The sequence below is a fragment of the Pleurodeles waltl genome, chromosome 9 (assembly GCF_031143425.1).
Source record: "Pleurodeles waltl isolate 20211129_DDA chromosome 9, aPleWal1.hap1.20221129, whole genome shotgun sequence".
In the NCBI taxonomy this organism is placed as follows: domain Eukaryota; kingdom Metazoa; phylum Chordata; class Amphibia; order Caudata; family Salamandridae; genus Pleurodeles; species Pleurodeles waltl.
Window position 1 is genome coordinate 412,028,013 of NC_090448.1, and position 20,546 is coordinate 412,048,558.

Sequence of the window (20,546 nt, forward strand, 5' to 3'; positions counted from 1 at the left end):
TGAATGTGACATACTTTTAGGAGACAAGCACAGGGAGACCATATGTGCCCCTGTGGGATAATTCCCCAGTTTCACATTATTATATGATATGTGTTCACTTTTTTGCAACACCTTGTGGAATTAGACATGATCCTAGAGTCTGAGGGAGGTGGATGAATGGAATGATGTGCATCACACAAGAATACTTTTGCAGCAGGTAGTTGTTGTTGTTTTAGGGAGATCCTTACTTGTTTACACAATATGTTTGTAATGCCCTGACTAAACAGGCGGGATGTTGTGTATATATAAATCATTGGCATGTTCCCACATAGGTGATTTTGCTGTTGATTGATGTTGTAAATATAGCGTTGGAACTGATGCTGTGCCTCTGCTTGAAAAAGCCCAATAGTTTGTAATAAAAACTCTAGGTACGGCGACTTTAACTCTATATTTCGTAGCACTGTCAGCCAGGATTATATGTCACAGGTTAATGCCTAGCCATGAAAGCTACTTGGATTCAGTGTTGCTTCCTTTTAAGGGGTTGCTGACGTTTTTATGTTTAGAGAAAAATGTAAGCTACTGACCTACGTTCAGGGTAACTTGGATACTCTTAATCCTTGCTGACCTTTATTTGTAATGGTAGGCATCACTTCTGGCATATGCTTTGTCACAACATTTGCACCTTAGGATAAATGCCTTTCGAAACTGATGCTTGGGAATTGATGATCAAAAGGAAGGAGGCCCTGTGGCATTAGGGGCACACAATAGAGCCAAGACATACCTTTTGCAGTTTATAACCATAAATGATTCCATCGCACATTTATTCAGAAATCAATATACCAAACATGGTGGAGACCGCAAAGACCAAGAGAAATGAAATGAATATAAAGGTAACTTTATGGCTGGTATTCTCTGCATTGCTGGCTGTCCTGCGGTGAGGTACTCACTCATTTTTCTTCTACAGGACCCATGGTGATCTAGTCAGTGGCCTGTACCATCAGATCCTGCTCTCATTACAGAAAGTGCTAGTGGACCCGGTACGCCCACTGTGCTCTCACTATGGGGCTGTGGTGGCGCTCCATGCACTAGGCTGGAAGGTGAGCCTGGTACACAGCCTTCTCACTGGAGAGAGATTCTCTCCCTTGATCATATCTCTCTCGTTCTTTCTTGGTCTTTCTGTATTTTTCTCTACCTCTTCCCTGTTCTTCTTCTCTTTTTCCCTTTTCCTCTCCCACTTCTCTCTTGGACCGTGTTATTATCAGGCTATAAAAACTACTGCATTTATTTTGATCTGCATCTAATATAAGAGTTACAGTGGTAGAAACTGCTTCTCAGCTTGGGGTCTGGCTCATGCTACTTATGTTTTCACCCCAGTAGAAGCATCTCTTTCCCACACTAAGATGCTCTTACTCTGCCCCTCTTCCTTTTCATATTTAATATTTTTTCATATTTATGCATATAGTACATCTTACAAAGTGATTTACTCACATTTACATAAACGGTATAAACCCAAAGATAGATTTTTGACTTGCACAGGCGGTCTTCAGGAATAGCTATAATGTAGAAAGTGGACCATGACAAAGCACTAAAAATGAGAATGAAAAACAGAAGTGCAAACAGAAGACTGTAGAGAATTCCAATGTTATGGGTCACTAAGCCCAATAGATGGAATACAAGAATGTGGGAACAGAGAACAGCAAGGCCCCCCCACAGTATGTTCAGGCGTACTGGCACAGTTAGGAACATAGAAACCAGAGTGGCAAGGTGCATAATCCTAGATATCTGAAAACAGTTAATAACAGATAGCCAAATAGGCTGTGCTGCAGTCGATGAATTAAGGAAAACAAATGTAAGATTTGTTAAAGTGATGATGTTATCTACTCTGGCTGCTCTCTATTTTCTTTTACTGTCATGTTCTCTGTCTCTCCCTGTCTTTCTTACCCTCCTCTTTACATGCCTTTTACGCTTATCTACATGTTCCTTTTTCTCGTTCCTCTCCCTCTCATTCCCCACTCTTACTATTTCACTCTCTGTGCCCCACTTGTGATTTTGTTCCGTCTTTCACCTACTTCTGTTTTTATGTACACCTTACTGTGTTTGTTGCCTCTGAGACCTCCTGTCTTTATCTTGTAGGCTGTAGAGTGTGTCCTGTATCCTCACCTCGCCACGTACTGGCCAAACCTGCAAACCGTTCTGGATGATCACTCTGTATCCAACGCCCAGGTGAAGGCAGATGGGCACAAGGTGTATGGAGCTATTCTGGTGAGTGATAAGGAAACCAGACTCTCCCAATGCCCTCAACCTGACCTGGAGAATATTTGCACCATGAATCTGCTCTTAATTCACATGCTTTGTAAAATCCTACCAGTTAGTTGTTCTACTCGTTATAGCATTAAAATATTCGAAAACATACCTGGGACATCCACAGAGAGGACTGTCTTTAAAAGTCCCTTGTGGATACAGATAATGTCACCATGAACCCCAGAAGCCTTCTTGTTTCACCTACGTTTGTTCATGCTTTTTAACTTATATTTTGAGTTTCGAAAAAGACAAACCGACCAGCATTATATTATGCAGCAATTGCTATCAAGTGGTGTTCTTTGATGCAACACATATTCATCACAGAACCGTGTCATTCAGCACATTTATTTAAATTTCACTTGTCCCTTTAGCTGTCCACCATGGTTGGGCCCAGTAACTCCTGCTTGCCCTGTGGCTCTCTGAAAGAGGGTTTTGAAAACAACTCTTCATAAGTCAGTCGCCACTATGTAAAGTTTTTTTTATAAACTTCTTTATTCATTGATCATACAACATATCTCATACAGATTGGCACATATAGTGGAAGCATATAAAAAGCATGATAGTACAGCTCAGTGTAACCATCTAGTTATGGCAGATGTATATCACAATCATCCTCTACTGTGAGACAGTGGGCCCCAAAGGACCTCTCTGGAGAGCCTCAATGACTTGTGCCATTTTTGCGTCTAATATGCCGTGTACCTGAGAGCATTTTCTTGTAATGTCAGCAGACTTATGATCAACAAGGGTACAATGAAATACTAGAACTTTTCAAACATTACCAAAACTGTTAACAGTTAACAATTGTGGCAGCAGCAAGACAGTGTGTGTGTGTATGTGTGTATGTTTGTGTGCGTGTGTGTGTTTATCTACCTTTGACTTGTGTTGGAAAGTGTTGGGGGGGGGGGAATGTGTGGGATCAGGGATGTGGGAGGTTGTCAATAGTTGTCTCTACTCCCCTGGAGTGCGAGAATCCCTCAACCTGACCTGGAGAATGTTTGAACCATGAATCTGCTCTTGATACACATGCCTTGTACAATCCTACCAGTTAGATGTTCTACTCGTTATAGCAGTGGGTCCCAACCTTTTGACTCTTCAGGACCCCCACTGAATCACTACTAGAAGCCGGGAACCCCCAAGCAATTTGTACGATTTAAATTTCAAACATTAAAACGGGTAATTTACAAAAAATACACAAACAAGTACACCCCAAACAAATACTCAAATTACTAAAGATATAATTATTTTATATTGAAAAAATATGCAAAAATCTTAATGGGAAGGCCGGTGCTGCATCTCCGCAACTAACTTTTCAAAATTTGGTTTTATTTAGGAAAGCTGAATTCTCAGGTCAGATTCTACATTTCCCAAGCGATTTCAGTTTTTTTAGATACATGATATCCGACAAAGCATTTTCACATAAATATGTGGTGGGGAAAGGAGGTAAAACCATAAGGGCCTCAAATCTCTCCATAGCCTCTCTGTCACATGTAATTCATTTGGTTTATAGCACTTATACCAGTGTAGGGTATCGGAGAGCTTGACAGGAGACTTCAAGGTGTAGGATTCACATGTCTTCCCTACCAGTAGGCATTTTCTATGAGTACTTGATCTGGAGAAGCACAAACTCAGGATTCAGAACATAACACAGTGGTCAGTGTTGACTTTAATAATCAAAATGTATTTCTACGCAAGCAAACCTTTGTTAGCAGCATAAGGAAAATGAAAGACTGGAGAAAAAACATAACTTTCTAATTTGTGCCATGCAATTTGCATGCAGCTCTTTGATGGCAGTTCCTGGCTCACTGTGCTAGATTCCGATTGTAACTTATGAACTGCACAGTAACAAAATAATTTCTGTGACAAAAGCAGTAATTACAACATCCAAAGCACACGTGTAAGTAAAGAATTAGTGTCCATGTTTGGTAATGTGTCCAATCTTCTTTTTATTTCAGGGTTGTTCCAAACGTCAATGGTCAACAGCTAACAGCCAACACGTGTTTCGTTGTGCGACAATTATTCGCCATGACTTCATCAGGGCTGTGAATGATACAATTGTCTACATTTACATATATGAATTCAAAAAAGATATTATCTGCCATCTGGCAGATTTCTTACAATTTAATCCTTCACCATTCTTAAAGATCGTATATCAATATCACAAATGGGTGAACCCAAATCCTAGAGTAATATGTATCACATGGCTAAAGAGTAGCCCATCTTGAAAGACAAAAACAGTGATTTTATAGCCCACAACCCGTGGATAGTGCAAAATTAATGTTCCGATGTACTGAAATTCAGTACGCACAGTGCTGAGTAAAGAGATAGGGACACCAGCTAAGGACATGCCATCACTACAAGCCCGTGACTCAAACAGGTCAGCCAATCCGAATAGTCATTTAAAAGCAAAATACAACGAATCCAAAAAGATCACCAAATTGTCTGGAAAAAAAAAGGTATCCTTATTCACCCCAAAGTCAAAACACCTTATAATGCATACCTCTGAATATCTCTCCGTAAATGTAAAGATCCAAATGATATTGTATAGTAAAAATCCACCATAGGCACGAGATCTAAATTCGATTGTCTATGTAAATCAGAAATTATAGTGTAATCCATCAAAATCACTATCAAGATAGACACGGTATATGTCCAAAATAGTCTAATAGTCATCCGTGACTTACCGGGCACTAGAAGTAAAGCAATGTAGAAGGAACAGGAGTTTGCCTTTTTCACTCCCACCTCGGCATGTACGCAAGGGCTGAATAGCCCGATCCGACACCTGATCATGCGTTATAACGCAGCGGTCAGAAAGAAAAGAAGGACTAGTGATTCCTGTAAACGGAGCCGCCATGTTAGTAGGATTATGCGATCAAAAGATTGATTGAATAAACAAAGTGCCAATAATCAATTATTCAGATTTAAAACCCATTCTCCTTATAATAGTGTCTTCATATCGCTAAGTAGTAATTAATTGGCGGTATGAAATTTGATAACTAAGCGATCAACATAGACCGTCGCCATCATAGCAGTGTCTGAGTCAGTCTCATATTGTGCCAAACAATATCCTACCGCGCCTGTACTCCTTAAGGATCATTTTTAGTAGTACTAAACTGTCATTCATCCTAGAGCTTAACGTGATTTCATAAAGAATATTCAAGATTGATCTCCAACTACATGAATCATTCTTATAGCAGTATTACACGTAACACGTGTAGGACTTACATCCAACAGGTATATTACCAACGAACAAAAGTGAAAAAGGGCTCAGTAATAAATGATAGTAACAGTGGAGACAACTATTGGTAGACTGACCTGTACAAACGCACAGACGCACGATGCAACATATCCAGGTATATCCCCCCTCTAAACTCCCACTGTCATATCAGAGAATCAATGACATGTTTTAATGTGTAGTGATGTGTCTATAAACTATGAAGCTAATGCGATATATTAAGACTCCAAAGCACATTGCCAAACATATAAATCTTGTACAATATCAGGCGGTAATACATAGTTAATCCCCCAGAAAGAACTCCATTTCATGATTTGTATTTAGACCCCTCTCGACTGCTCTCAATTTTAAAATCCATATACATTGCTGCTTTCTAAGGAAAAGTTCTCTGTTACCCCCACGGGGATTTTTGTGTACATGTTCCAAACCAAAAAATTCAAAACTTTTCACCAATCCTTGTTTGGGACATTGTCTCATGTGAACTACGATGAGGTAACGGATATCATCCTGTCTCAGGGCCCTATAGTGTTCACTTATTCTAATCTTTAGTGATCTAATCTTGCTGCCTATGGAAATAAGTCCACATTTGCAGATGATTGAATAAATCACGAAGTTACTGTTACAAGTAATATTGGAAAGGATGTGAAATTCCTCCCCAATGCAATTACTGAATGTGGAGATACCGGATCTTGCCCATTTACACATACCGCAATGTCCACATTTGTGGAAGCCTTTGTTGCGAATGGTAAGCCAATATTCACTCAATTCACTACAGGGGTAGCTAGGCCATAAAATGCTCTTTAAATTCCTACCTCTCCAGTACGTGAAGAGTGGTGTATCAGAGACAGCGTAACAGGGCAGAGGTCCGTGTGTAATTAACAATACATCGAATTTCTTCACTGCTTCATCTGGGTTTGTGACTCAGAGTGTCACTTCTAGGTATTTCCACAATTCTGTTGCGGGCTCGTTTTAAAATTTGTGGATGATAACCATGTTGTTTAAATTGTTTCTCAATGTCATCAATACATTGAAAGAAATCAGTGTCCTTGCTACAGTTGCGTCTAGCTCGCATCATTTCACCATAAGGAATGGATTCTATCTGATGTCGTGATAGGCACACAAAATACTGTTTTTGCATGATACACGTTCTTTGCAGCAGGCATATTAACCATCTGCGCTACCTTAAATGAGTCAAAACTGCCACTAGACAAACCTCACATTTCTCTCCAGCAGGTACATTAATCATCAGAGTTATCTCGACACTTTTATTTTTCTCCTAAAGCAGATGGATGTACATGTAAATTTGCCTTTCAAACTGCTGCACAAAGGAAGTAATAAATATAAAACAAGCATTTGCAATGCAATAGGTCTCACGTTTGTTGGAGTTAGAGCTATTAGCTTTGTAAATTCCTAACTGGACTTTTCTTGCCACTTAAATTGAAAATGAAAAGTAAAACAGTTAACATATGCAAGCCCAACCTCAAATTATTTTCTAGAAGTGGCCGGAGCGAGATAATGCCTTCCGCTTTATATCAGCTGGGTTGGTGCTCTTTTAAAACTACTAATGCAAAGGCTGAATGGAGTGTCTTGGCAAACTGCTGGCGCTCGGCGGACAGTAAAATGCTGAGGCCTTACAGAGCCTGGCTGAGTTATTGGCTCCCTGCATGAATGTCTAGAAAGGATCGTGGCTGCAAACCAAAACCAGCGGAGGGGCCATCACACGCTGTAACAGGAGGAAGTGTGACGTAGTGCGATGGCCAACAAAAACTTTCACTTAGTGAAATCGCCTGGATGCTAACTCAGCACACAAAAGAGGGACCTTTCACAAAATGCACTATTAAAAATGAAGCATTTAAAACAAGCACAAAAAAGAATGAATAGCAAGAGTGGGTGTGGTTAAAAGTCCACAGAGATTACAACAGGCCAGAGCGCTTGCGTGCTCGACCCTAAACAAGCAGCGAGAGGCCCCAGCTGGCAAAGTGCATTCCTGCCGGCCCAGGCCTGCGAACCCCTTGGAAATGTGTCATGGACCCCTGAGGGTCCGCGGACCACAGGTTGGGAACCGCTGTGTTTTAGTATTAAAATATTTGGAAACATACCTGGGGAATCCACAGAGGGGGCTGTCTTTAAAAGTCCCTTGTGGATGCAGATCATTTCAGCAGGAACCCCAGAAGCCTTCTTGTTTCACCTACATTTGCTAATGCTTTTTAACTTACATTTTGAGTTTCAAAAAAGACAAACCAAGCAGCATTATCTTATGTAGCAACTGCTAAAAAGTGGTGTTCTTTGAGGAAACATATATTCATCACAGAATCGTGTCATTCACCACATTTATTTCAATTTCACTTGTCCCTTTAGCTGCCCACCATTGTTGGGCCCAGTAACTCCTGCTTGCCCTGTGGCTCTCTGAAAGGGGTTTTGAAAACACCTCTTCATAAGTCAATCCACTCTATGTAAAAAAAAATATATATTTTTTAACTTCTCTTTATTCAGTGATCGTACAACATAGATCCCACAGATTGGCATATATAGAGTAAGCACATAAGAAGCATGATAGTACAGCTCAGTGTCACCATCCAGTTATGGCAGGTGTATATAACAATAATCCGCTAGTGTGAGAGAGTGTGCCCCATAGGACCTCTCTACAGAGCCTCAACGACTTGTGCCATTTTTGCATCTAGTATGCCGTGCACCTAAGAGTGTGGTTGTGTGATGTCAGCAGACTTAAGATTAACAAGTGTACAATGAAACACTAGAACTTTTCAAACATTACCAAAACTGTTAACAATTAACAATTGTGGCAGCAGCTAGACAGTGTGAGTGCCCAGCAAGTGTGGCAGGCTGCAGCTACACCTCCTTCAAACCATCCAACATATTGCTCCATATCTCCAGGTCTCGCTCTGTATTCTTATCAGTCCACACCAGTTTTAGTCGCCTCTCCTCTGCTGTTTGTGAATTTCTGCTCTCCATTTCTCTAAGGTGTGGGCGGGTTGGGGGCGGGTCCAGTGTATTGCAATACGGTGTTTGGCCAATAATAGGCCCAGCAGAGCAAACTTATGTCATGTTTGGATCCCACTCTTGAGAGTCGGCAGTACACCCTGCAGGCAGTGTTTGATCAAGGTCTTGATCTGGATCTCCTGCAGGTTGCTTAGTGTCCGAGCCCAGTAGCTCTGCAGCCTCACACATTCTTAAGTCATGTGGAGTACCATCGCTGGCTCAAATCCGTAGTGAGGACACTTAGAGGAGCGAGCTGCATTAACTGTAGTCTCTGTGGTGTAAGATAGATACAGTGCAGATAGTAGAACTGTGTAACCTTCAATTGAGCATTGCTGGCCACCTCATGGATCTCTGTGAATGCCCACCTCCACTAACTGTCCGTGAGGGGTATTGGCAGGTCTTCCAATCAACTATCTCGAATCCTCTTCACGTCCACTCTGCATTCCGTTTTCAGAGCTTTATATTTGCAAGAGATCAGCCTTCTGGTGGTGCCGGGGTCCAGCAGAAGCCGCAGTGTGTGTGTGGTTCATCCGGCTCTGCAAGGAAGGCAGGCCATAGCTCTCGGATCATGTGGGACATCTTGGCGTAATGCAGGAATTGACAGGGTAGCAACTGATAGCAGTCCCAGGCTTCTTCCATGGTGAAGAAAACACCATTTAGGTACAGGTCTCTAGCTGTGGAGCACCCTCCAGTAAGCCATCGGAATAGTTCCATCACCGTTTGTATCTGTCTAAAACCTGGTAGCCACTTCAGTGACAGCAGTTTCGTATTTGAGCTCTGCAGAGTACCAGTATGACTGCTCGCTCCTACACCTCTTCAACCTGGCGCACTATAAATGGGGATTCAGACAGGGCCCTCGACCCACTCATCAGATATCCCGGAATATTTGCCACTCCGTCCCACCTTCCCAGCAGGGCTTTTTCTCTGGTAGGGCCTTCTGAACGGCTATGGGCAGTGTACTGCAATATCCCTGCAAAGTAGTATAACTGCAGGTCTGGAATGCCCAGGTCTCCCAACTGTACAGCCAATTACAGCACCTCCAACTTCACTCTGCTCCGGCCGCCCGCCCGCACCAGGGATATCAGAAGGCTGCTCAGTTTGTCAAATGTGACTTGTGGTATGCAGCAGATGGAATTCTGCAGTACATAGAGACAATGGGGGAGCACGACCATCCTATTCAGTGCTGCTTTCCCCATAATGGAGACCGGGAGGCGGTTCCAGAAGTGGATAGAGACTTCCATGGCAGGTGACCACTACTCCCATGTTCAAGTTGTAATTGGCTGTTTCCGTGTGTGCCACCTGGACGTCCTGGTAGCAAAAATGAGCCACTGTGTAAAGTTAGAGATGCGAATCCAGGACAGCACCAGTATAGCAACCATCTTTTCAATCTCCATTCACATTACATGGGGGCACATGTTTGGAAGATGCACCCCACTGTTTAAGCCCAGTACAGTCTCCCGTCTTGGACGCCATAGACAGTAAGTTATTTTTACATCACTAAGTTTACCTTTAGCTGTTCAATGTGCTGGACCTCATCTCACTGCTGGTTGCACCTCCAAAACACTCCATACGCACCACTCATCTCCTTCCTAACCTTCATTTTTTGCCTTATGGTAGTGTTACACTGCAGCCTTCAGACCTGCAAATTTAAAGAGAAGCTGCGATGGGAAGAGACAGCATCGCTAGGGGAGAACTTGATCGGTTGAGCTCAATTAAGTCAATGTTCTCTGGCAGCCAACCCTGATTTTTTTTTTTTTTTTTTCCCCCATACTGCCCTCATTTGCACTTGGTTCAGAGGTCAGCTGTTATTCACATTTTTTTTGTTTAAAAAAAAAATAGAACGTTGAAAAATAGTTAGAGGGTGATGCTGTGGTCAATGGCAAGATATTTCCAACAGTGAGCTCTTCATAGCTCCTCTTAATGTTTTTGTTAATTTCCGAATTGTCTTTTGGGTGTAGATGGGTTGGGGAGCCACTTTTGCAAGCTTAAGCTTTGTGGCTCCTGTGCATCAGAGATGGCTTTTAGAGATGTTGAATGTAGAGACTATTACTATAAAGAACACAATTGGCTCTAAAGATTTTATCTCTGCATTTAAAAATGTTGACTTCAAAATCATTGTGTTCTGCTATCAGTGAAGCACAAAGCTCCAAAATGCAAGGTCCTTCTGATATCAAATCAGGGGCCCACTTTGAGAAAAATGGCATTGGTGCCAAGCATGTTAGCATTGACGGCTGTGGCTAAGCTGGAGCAATGGACGTCGACCTCTTTATGCAACTTTGTTGCCTATGATCATACTTAAGGAACTAGAAGTTTTAGTAGAGGAGAAGGAAGAGGCCCAGTTTCCTATTGATACCTGGGATATTAAAAGGTTATCATACTGAAAATATCAGGAGAAAGCATTCAGTAAATCCATTTGCACAAGGTTACATGCTTGCTTACACAGCATTATTTCAGATCTCGGAAACGAAGTATGTTGCAGTCTCCTCAAAATAGCTTTGTGCTGGTGACAGTTAAAGCCACTTCAGCATGAATTGTTCCTCCATTACCTTTACTGAATACCTTTGCAGAGTCTAAGGTCCAGCCACCAGCATCTGAGATATTTCATGTTGGAGACAAAATGGCACCAGACACTTTCCTACAAGAGTTACTTTGTCACAACATATTGGCTTGTGATACCCTGCCTCAGACCTTGAGTCTAGGCATATATGATTAACACGCTATTTAGTGTCAAAACATCTTTTTCTAAAAGGTTGATTAAGAACTATTAAAGTTTCAGAACAGGTACCGTAAAACAATGGCACGCACAATTGCAAAACAAAATGCTTAAAAGACTAGAACAGCAGATGGCAGTGAGACAGCCTTTCAGTCCATCATTCTTGTATGAAGTATACCGTCTTGTACCCAGCAATATAACTGTGGACGGCAAACCACCACCATTGCATTCAATGGTGAATGTCAGATTACTTAGCCAAAGACTTCAGTTTCACCATGGCAACAGCACACAGATACATTAGTCCAAGACCACATTACCATTGAAAGACAGAGGTTGAGTATTTTTTAACATAGATGAGCTTTATATCTAATTTAATTCAGTCAGACTTGTAATCCTTCTCTATACTGGTGGAGTCCGGCCCAGTTCTTTTCATTTAAAAAAAAAAAAAATTTGGGATGAGGTCCTCTCTCTGCTCTCAATTGCAGAGGTACCTCTTTGCAGAACATCCTCTTTATAGAGTGTACTCTGTAATTTCTCTTTTCTTAAATGAAATGTACTTTGTTGTATCTTAAACACTCGTACCCTTAATAGTTTTGTACATGAAACAATGTTGAGTACTACTTTGTCAAGATAAAGGCCATGTTGGTAACGAATACTCAAACTCTCATGTCTGTCTCCAATACCACCTGCCCAAACCCTAGTAACAGACTGCCTCATCAGACCTGACCTACATATCAGCCAGGCTGATAGTTGCTGCAGATTGTCCTGGCTGCTTGATGTACATGGCAGCTGTGGAGACATCAGCATCTTTGTGGGAGCATGGGACACAGCCTCTTTTCCTACTGGCTCAACAGCAGTGTGGCATGTGAATGGCAAACATTTGCTGGACTGTAGGCCTTTCCAGGCATTCAACTCTACTTTGTGGAAGCCGTGTAGGATTCCAGTTCTGTAGCATGCTCACTATGATTTGTATTAAATCTCCTAAGTAAATTCTGCTTATTGACTCACCGATATCTCTTTGATTCACAGTGTGTACGAGGCAGGAACTTGCTAGGGTCTCTGCCTTTGCAATAATCTACTTAGTATTTCTTTCTCCATGTTTGTTCCCTTTACCAGTTTCTTTACGTCTTGTTTACTGACCTATTATTGTGGACTTGAAATGATAATGTTCTTGTCCCTTCTCATTAAAGTATTCCATTTTTTCAGCAGACTTGGTCTGGTACTTCTTGGAACCCCCTTTTTTTATCATCTACCACAGATACTGCCTTCTCCTTGTTGTCACCCCTGTCAGTGCTCCTATTGTTTGAGCTTATCCTCATTGCAAGATGTCTGGCCGCTGAAGGACCAGTTTTCATTACATTATAGTGTTTATAAGAAAAGCTCCTGGGTAGGGCTTGCATATGTTAGCTGTTTTACTTTCAATGTACATGCAGCAGCGTTAGGGGAAAATTATTTTGTTACTGTGCATTTCATAAGTTCCAATCTGAATCTAGCACAGTGAGCAAGGAACTGCCATCAAAGAGCTGCATGCAAACTGCATGGCACAAATTAGAAAGTTATGTTTTTTCCCCAGTCTTTCATTTTCCTTATGCTGCTAACAAAGGTTTGCTTGCGTAGAAATACATCCTTATTATTAAAGATAACACTAACCACTGTGTTAAGTTCTGAATCCTGAGTTTGTGCTTCTCCAGCTCAAGTACTCATAGAAAATGCCTACTGGTATGGATGACATGTGAATCCTACACCCTGAAGTCTCCTGTAAAGCTCTCTGACTCCCTACACTGGTATGATAAGTGCTATAAAACAAATGAATTACATGTGACAGAGAGGCTATGGAGAGATTAGAGGCCCTTATGGTTTTACTTCCTTTCCCCACCACATATTTATGTGAAAAAGCTTTCTCGGATATTATGTACCTAAAAAAGAAAAACAGAAATCACTTGGGAAATGTAGAATATGACCTGAGGATTCAACTTTCCTAAATAAAACCAAACAGTGAAAAGTTAGTCACTGAGATGCTTCGTCAACCTTCCCATTAAAACTTTTCAATTTTTGCATATTTTTTCAATATAAAATAATTATATCTTTAGTAATTCGAGTATTTGTTTGGTGTGTGCTTGTTTGTGTATTTTTTATGAATTATTGCTTTAATGTTTGAAATTTAAATTATACAAATTGCTTGGTGGATCCCGGCTTCCAGTAGTGATTCAGTTGGAGTCCTCCGAAGAGAATATGTTCAGTAAATGAAACCACAGTTCAGCAGCTGAGTTCTCTTCCGATGAGAGTTGATATAGTGACACAGTTTTTATGACATAGAAAACAACACACCGATTTACTATATCTTTGAACATGGGTGCACCTGTTGCAATCAGCTATTCAAGGAGGCATGGACTCTGTTGTACTGCCCAGCCATGATTGGATAGTGCACAGGTACACATAGTTCAAGAAAAGAACAGCAGCACAGAAGACAACGTCATTCACATAGGTCTGGGATGGCGCAACTTTTCTGTAGATCCCTTTGCAAGATGTACACATGTAAAATACTAAAAGTAAACATCTAGAACCCCATGGAGTCACTTAGAAGGCCTCTTTTGGTCAGCTGGACAACACTGTTTGCATACAATGTTCTGTTTTTTTGCTAATGATTCGAAGGTTTCCCCAGAAAACTAAACCTGTGAAGATAATTATGATTCTTATTGGCTATCATTGATCATATCATATGGTTTTCAGACCTCGTGCAAATGTTCGTGTCTCCATTCATAAAATGTATTCGAAGAACTTTAACTAATACATGATATTCCTTTACATGTAAAACGTTTGTACTATGTCGAATACTTGTATAGGCTTTTTTTTAAAACATCCATTTGCCTCACACTGGGAGAAGAGGAGAGATGGAAAAGAGGAACCAGAAGAGGGGAAAGAGGGAGTAGAGGAGTAGCATGGATCAGAATGCATTTTTGGACTTTATGTGTTACGTCAATTATTTTGTGATATTTCCATCACTTTCGCGACTTACATAGCGATCTACTAGAATGACGTGGTGATCTTAACTGCTGATTGTAGAAAACCTTCTGGTGGATCATACATATTTTTGAACGGTTATGCACAAGTAAAAAATGTAATTCCCATTAATTGGCGCAGTCTCTTCAGCATATAGAATCAGTATATTGGATGCATGTGTTACTTACTGATGCACCTTGAAAGTTTTTCAATAAAATAGGTTAGTGCAATGGACACACCTTGTATTCTTTCCTTTGGTATTTCATGATTTTCACATTTTATGATTTTTACATGAACCAGGCATCTACTCTTGCTGAAGTCTCCTTGCACCCATACCATGCAGGCAATGAACCCTGCAAACAATTTTGTGATTTTTGGACCTGCAAAGCCTCATACTCCTCTGTTCGAGCCAGCGTACACCAGTTGATTGCAGCATGCTGTTAGCTAATCGATAAACATGGCAACTACCTGCTAATCCAAAAAACAATTCTCAAGAGGAAGAGCAACAACTGCTATGTTCTTTGATACTACAGCATTGGCTAAATTAGGTACATTTCTTCTCTAACCATTACTGTCTGGGTTGAGATGCTTATCCGGATTCAGAGGTTTGGCAGATAGACTATCTGAATCTCTTAAGTTAGGATTTTTACCCCGGGCCCTTCTCCCATGTGCCTTACTCTCTGTTACTCACCACAAGGCACATAACCAGTTCATCTTGCAGAAAGATATACTAGCTGTAGCTGTTTTGTAAGATAGCCTTTATTACAGTGCGCATGCAATCCATCTCTGCTCTCCAAGAAGCAAAGGTGTGGGGAAAAATGAGCTGTTTTAACAAGAAGGCCGAAAAAGATTATCCGAACCGACAAGCCCCTAGGTTTATTGCTAGCTTCTTCAGGCCTGGACCTAATTTTCTGTTGACCGCTATTATTTTTTTTTAAAGTGAGTTACAGTTTGATGGACAGGTAAATCCATCGCAAATGTGATGGTAATTCTGTATGCCTTATTAAATGTGCCATTGGATACAATACATTTGTAATAAGCTGGTTGGGATATCCATCATGTTTATGATGGAGTAAATTATCCGCCAAACTCTAAATCAGGCAGTAATTGAAACTGACCCACTTGATAAAAGGAGTGTGCAAAGCACGTGAATCATAAGCTGATATCCTGCTGCAAAACCATAATTACTGGTAACTTGTTTGTACCCAACCCTCAGATTTTCATAGCTGATAACATTGCAGAGAAATCTCTGTGGCAAGGCCTCTCAGACCTTAGAGTCCTCTTAAATGTTTAGATATGACGCTGACTTGACCATATGTACAACTTGCTTTTTTCTAGATGCTCCCATAATTGTACTGCAGACCCTCTTCAGGCCATTGCTTGTTAGAGCTCTGAACTGTTGCACACTGATGGCATCAAAAAGGTCAGGGTGTACACTTCACTTAGTTATCTTGTGTTTAAGACCTTAAAAGAGTGCCTAACCAATGGGTGTCCAGTGCTTTTACAGGTTTTAGGTTTTTACAGAGCAGTTATATTACGGGGTTCAGTCTACTTCCAAGCCCATTGTCAATGTCACAGAGCATTATTATTTTTTTGATCCATGTGTCTTTGGATGTCTGCTTATTTACCTTGATGACTCCTTCCCTTCTGTGATACACAACATCCCCTTATTTTTGTAGGCTTAAATAGTGAATGTGTTTGTGCAGTGATTGTTTTTTAACGTGGACAGCTATCTAGAACGTACATTTCCTCTTAGGTGGCCATTTTAGTGTGCTGCTAAGATGCATAACAGAACGTGCTTTAATTATGCTCCTCAAACAGTCACTTGATGTACAGTGGTGTAGGAGTAGAAGGGGGAAGGGATAAGTGCTTGTGAGCTCACTGCTGTTCTTTGCATTTCATCTAATACAGGTGGCAGTGGAACGCCTACTGAAGATGAAGGCACTTTCTCAGCATCCGGCCAAGGAGAATGCACAACTGGACCACCGACGGCGAGAGAGCTCTCCTCGGCTCAGTCCTCTCCAGGACCCACAGGCAGAATTTGGCTTTGGAGTCGCCAGCCACCTGCTCCAACCTGGTGCGTCCATTGCTAGTGATCCTCCATCCACCTCGTTGCGTGAAATGTACCAGGAACTCTATGACTTCTTTGGAGATAGCCTCTCTATGCGCTTCGGCACAGGTCTAGGCCTACAGCCAGCAGAGAAAAGCCTGCAAGATCCTAAGCCACCTGATGTAAAGAAAGATCCAGGACCATTTGGTGGTCCGGGAGGAGATTCTGTGCGCAAGATGCCACAGCTGACGGCCAATGCCACCGTCAGCCCCCGGGATGCAGAGAGCCCAAAGTCAGACCACACACCAGGTAGGACAGTTGCTCCTCGCTCAACCAGTGTGCCACGCTCCCGCAGCATCTCCCGCCAGGGTCACCGTGGAGCTGGTGTTCGTGAAGTATTCCAGAAGTCACGTTTCTCTCCTCGTGCACCTCACTTCAGCTTTGTAATTGCTGGGAGGCAGATGGGACGCCGATGCAAGGGTCGTGTCTTTCAGACAGCATTCCCTCAGCACCACGGCCCCAGCCACGTCTCCCGCTATGCCCAGAAGCTACCCATGATTGGCCGAACCAGTAAGCCAGTGAAGAAGTGGACTCAATCCGAGACATCCCTATACTTGCCCCTCTGAGGATACTGTACCATGATTAATTGAACTATGGACACTGGTGTAGATGCACAATCCAACGTCAAACCGTGGAGGACCATCCCAGTTCCCCATTGGCCATTCATTGTTCCTTTTTCTGACAATCACTGAAAATAGCTATTTTTTTCTCGGTTTATTGCATGTATTGTTGCATCATGGCGACTGGAATGTAGCAGTGACAAGCCCAGAGCTTTCGAGGCAGCCAAAAACGCGTCTGTAAAGAGAGCGCTTCTTTTCATCATTGAGCTGCAGGTGCATTGTCAAAGGCTGTGTAACAGTTCTAATACTAAATGCAGGATTGTGCTTCACAGTAAGATCTATATGTCAATCTAAGTCCTGGAGCAGCACAAGGTGCAGCATAAATGATTTATTTTGCTGACCTAGGTTACAGGAGCTGGAAAACGGGGACTGTTCGTATTCAAGATTGAAGTGCATTGTCAGAATTCTTTGTAGGCCCAGTACTGAAAGATGCATCAAGGAAGGAATTAAGTGCCTGTGTAAATCTTTGCGTGGGTTGGTCTATAGATCAGCTTCGATTAGCAGCAATGAAGCCTCTCATTTCTGAAAGTTAAAAGGCCTACCAGAATATGGTGTGACGTGCAGCATTAAATCTTTTAGAACGCCCCCTTGTTGATCGTTGTTACTCATTGACAACGATGCGTTTGTGAATGGAACAAAGCTGAAAATAATTTTGTACGTACGGTGGCAACCCAGCCTTCCAGTTTCTACTTGGAACACCTCTCCGTATATTCTCCCTCCGTGCTCTTGCTTGACGCACAACCTTGCAACTTAGTACTGAGGGTACCAGCATCTACAGCAGTGTTAGATGGTGTCAGTGGATAGGACATTTTGAGCCCCCTTGTTTTAGCATAAAAAAACAAAATATGCTGCACACGCATGCCTGAAGGTAAGGAGGTTGCCTTTCAGCTGGGAAGATTGAGGCTTAACAGAGGGAAGGGAGCTTCTTAAGAATGAGAGAGATATATATATATATATATATATATATATATATATATATATATATATATATAACACTAGTGTCTTCTTGATCATTTGCACCTGCAGCTTTTCAGGCTACTACACCGTACGTTTCACTGCTATCTCACCAAGTGTTTGCCTGGTGGTCTGCACTGCGTCTGGGTGCTGAATAGTGTCGGGACTCAGGTCATAGTTTGTTTTTAAATCCTGAAACCAAAGGCCTTTCTTATAAACTTTACTGTGATCCCTCCCTCTGGCACCACTGCAATACTGATTTTCTTATCATAGTTTTAGCTGCCCTTATGTTATCGATTCTAGGATAATTTGTCAATGTGTTTGCCTTTCAACCTATCAGTTTTTTTCCACTGTACTTTTCAGGAAAGATGTAAATACCAACTGTGACGACTACCTCCGGTGGTCTGGTCTGCTCCTTTTGGACCTAAATCACCAGGCTTTGAAGGCAGCTTGGATTTAATAATCCAGCCTTATTTGTGCATTGAATCTGGAAGACTGGGCTTAGAAGAAAGGACACTTAAATGCTATTGTGAAAAGGATATAATCAAAGATGTAGAAAAAATGTGAAAAAAATGTTTTTTTTTGTGCCAGTGTAATTTGATGCTGCTTTTTGTATGATTTATTTTGGTTAAAAAAAAAAAAAAAAAGAGTGGATATTAATTTTAATTACTTTTGTTGCTAGATGAGCTACCAGGTACACTGCAACAATAAAAGATGTCCTCGCAGAAGGGCATAAACACTTTATACATATGACCTGTCAGTTTGCTATTTCTGACATTTCCTGAAAAATAAATGTTTTGAAATATAGCGTAAAATCCTTGTTTTAACCTACAAATGACAAAATGCTTCTTTTACTCGTTATTTTTCTTACCTCTTGTGCACTGTGTTTGTGATTGGCATTCTGCTCCTCTGACTGACTGTGTCCTGGGGCCATTGTGGAGACATAGTACAGGGATGCTGCATTTGGTGGCCCACTCTTCAACCGTGTTTGCTCCTAAGCAGCCCCATCTACTCTAGCGCCTGAAACAAGGCAGAAGCTGAAATCTTCTTTTCAACCTCCTCTGAAAATTCCAACTTGCATCAGTTGTATACATATTGGTATTGCTTTCTATCCAAAGCTTGGACATAATGAAATGGTATCTGTCAACGTCAGTCTCTGGTCATCACAATCTTTAAAAAGGTCTGTGACCTTGAGGGTCGCAAAAAGGTTACTTTTTCAAACTCAGCTTGTAACTATTTAATTTTATCATTTCACCCCACTAAAACAAACCTACTTAAAGTTAGCTTTTGATGCTATGTGCTTCCCTACGACTATAGCTTTAAGTACTCTTTGGGAGTCCCATAAAGTGAGAATTTATCACCTTTTCCCCTTCCTCCTTTAAGGAAGAAGTTATGGTGTCCAAGGACCATAAGTTAGGGAGTCCATCAATAGAGCATGTGCTGATTTACACTTGAAGCACTCCAAACATTAGGGATACAACATAGGTCAAGAAGGGCCAGATTAGTTAACAGCACTTATCAGTACCTCAGTAGTATTACTTCACATACTACAAAATACAGTTTGTAAATAGCACCCAACTTCTAAACTTTAGCACTCCGACAGCCAAACTCTCTCTCAATGATAATACCTCCTAAACAATCCTCTGTCCTGTGCAGTCAGATCCCTAAAGGTTGGCTTCACCTTCATTATCCCAGGACTCTTCGGTTTCACAGATCAGGTGCAAAGATATAAGGCAACTCGTTAGGTCAATCTAGAGATGTAAACATCTCAGATAATCACTGTGAAATGAAAAGGCTTGGGCAGGAATTAGAAAAGTTTATATATTTTAAAAAAATCAGTATGCGTCTTCATTCTGTACACAGCATACCGTACGCAGTGGCGCATACTTTACAGGGGCAGCAAAAAGCAGCCCCCCTGGAAATAAAGTGAAGGGGTTAAGGCCCCTCTAGAGATAAAGGCTAGCATTGCAGATACACATTGCTGTCTGCTCAAATCCAGCTTCTCCAGGCCTGCTGACAGTCCCCTCTCACAGCCCTGCAAGACAAAAATGCACATTCCATGTATTTTCTTTCTGAGTCTGGACATTTGTACATGGCAAGCCTTGGTCTTTTCTTTTACCCTCAGCCTGGTGGAGATGTGAGGGTTGGGGTTATTAAGCAAAGGCATTCAACTAAGATCTATTTTATGAAGAATCCAACCAGATGCCCAGAGGCTGTGACTGAAGAAGTCTTTTTAATCCTTAAATACAACATCTTATTATCAGTGCGTTTGTGTAATTCAATGTGCGCTTTGAAAGAATATACTTTAAGAATGAAGGCATTACAGCCTAGCAGCAGGCCTCTGCCAGTTATGTAGAAAAATGTCAAAGAAGAAAGCTATCAGCACACATTTTATTGTTTTCAGAAGATTAGGCTTTTTGTGACTCGCCACTTTTGCTTTCATAGTAGTTCATGATGGCCAAAGGTTTTGTTCACTTTTCTCCTAACATTTATGTTAAAATAAAATTAGAGGCATGGCTGTTGTGCAGTTCTTTAATCGTTATTACGACTTCTTTTCGATAAATGCGATTTCATTTTTTGTGATGCTGCAAAGATGCTCTTATTTTGTATTATTGTCTTGGGGATCCTGCTGGACATTAG

General features: G+C 41.4%; 1 protein-coding gene across 3 annotated transcripts in view; it reads left to right on the top strand.

Annotated features, from left to right (window-relative positions):
• The window catches only part of TAF6L (TATA-box binding protein associated factor 6 like), a 178,767-nt gene extending 158,343 nt beyond the window's left edge, over positions 1-20,424 (top strand). For all 3 annotated transcript variants that reach the window (XM_069207178.1, XM_069207179.1, XM_069207180.1), the window contains 3 exons: positions 944-1,076; positions 2,113-2,241; positions 16,134-20,424. In XM_069207178.1, coding sequence (XP_069063279.1) covers positions 944-1,076; positions 2,113-2,241; positions 16,134-16,898 — 1,027 coding nt within the window. In that variant the 3' untranslated portion in view covers positions 16,899-20,424. The remainder of the gene's footprint in view (positions 1-943; positions 1,077-2,112; positions 2,242-16,133) is intronic.
• The last annotated feature ends 122 nt before the right edge of the window (positions 20,425-20,546 follow it).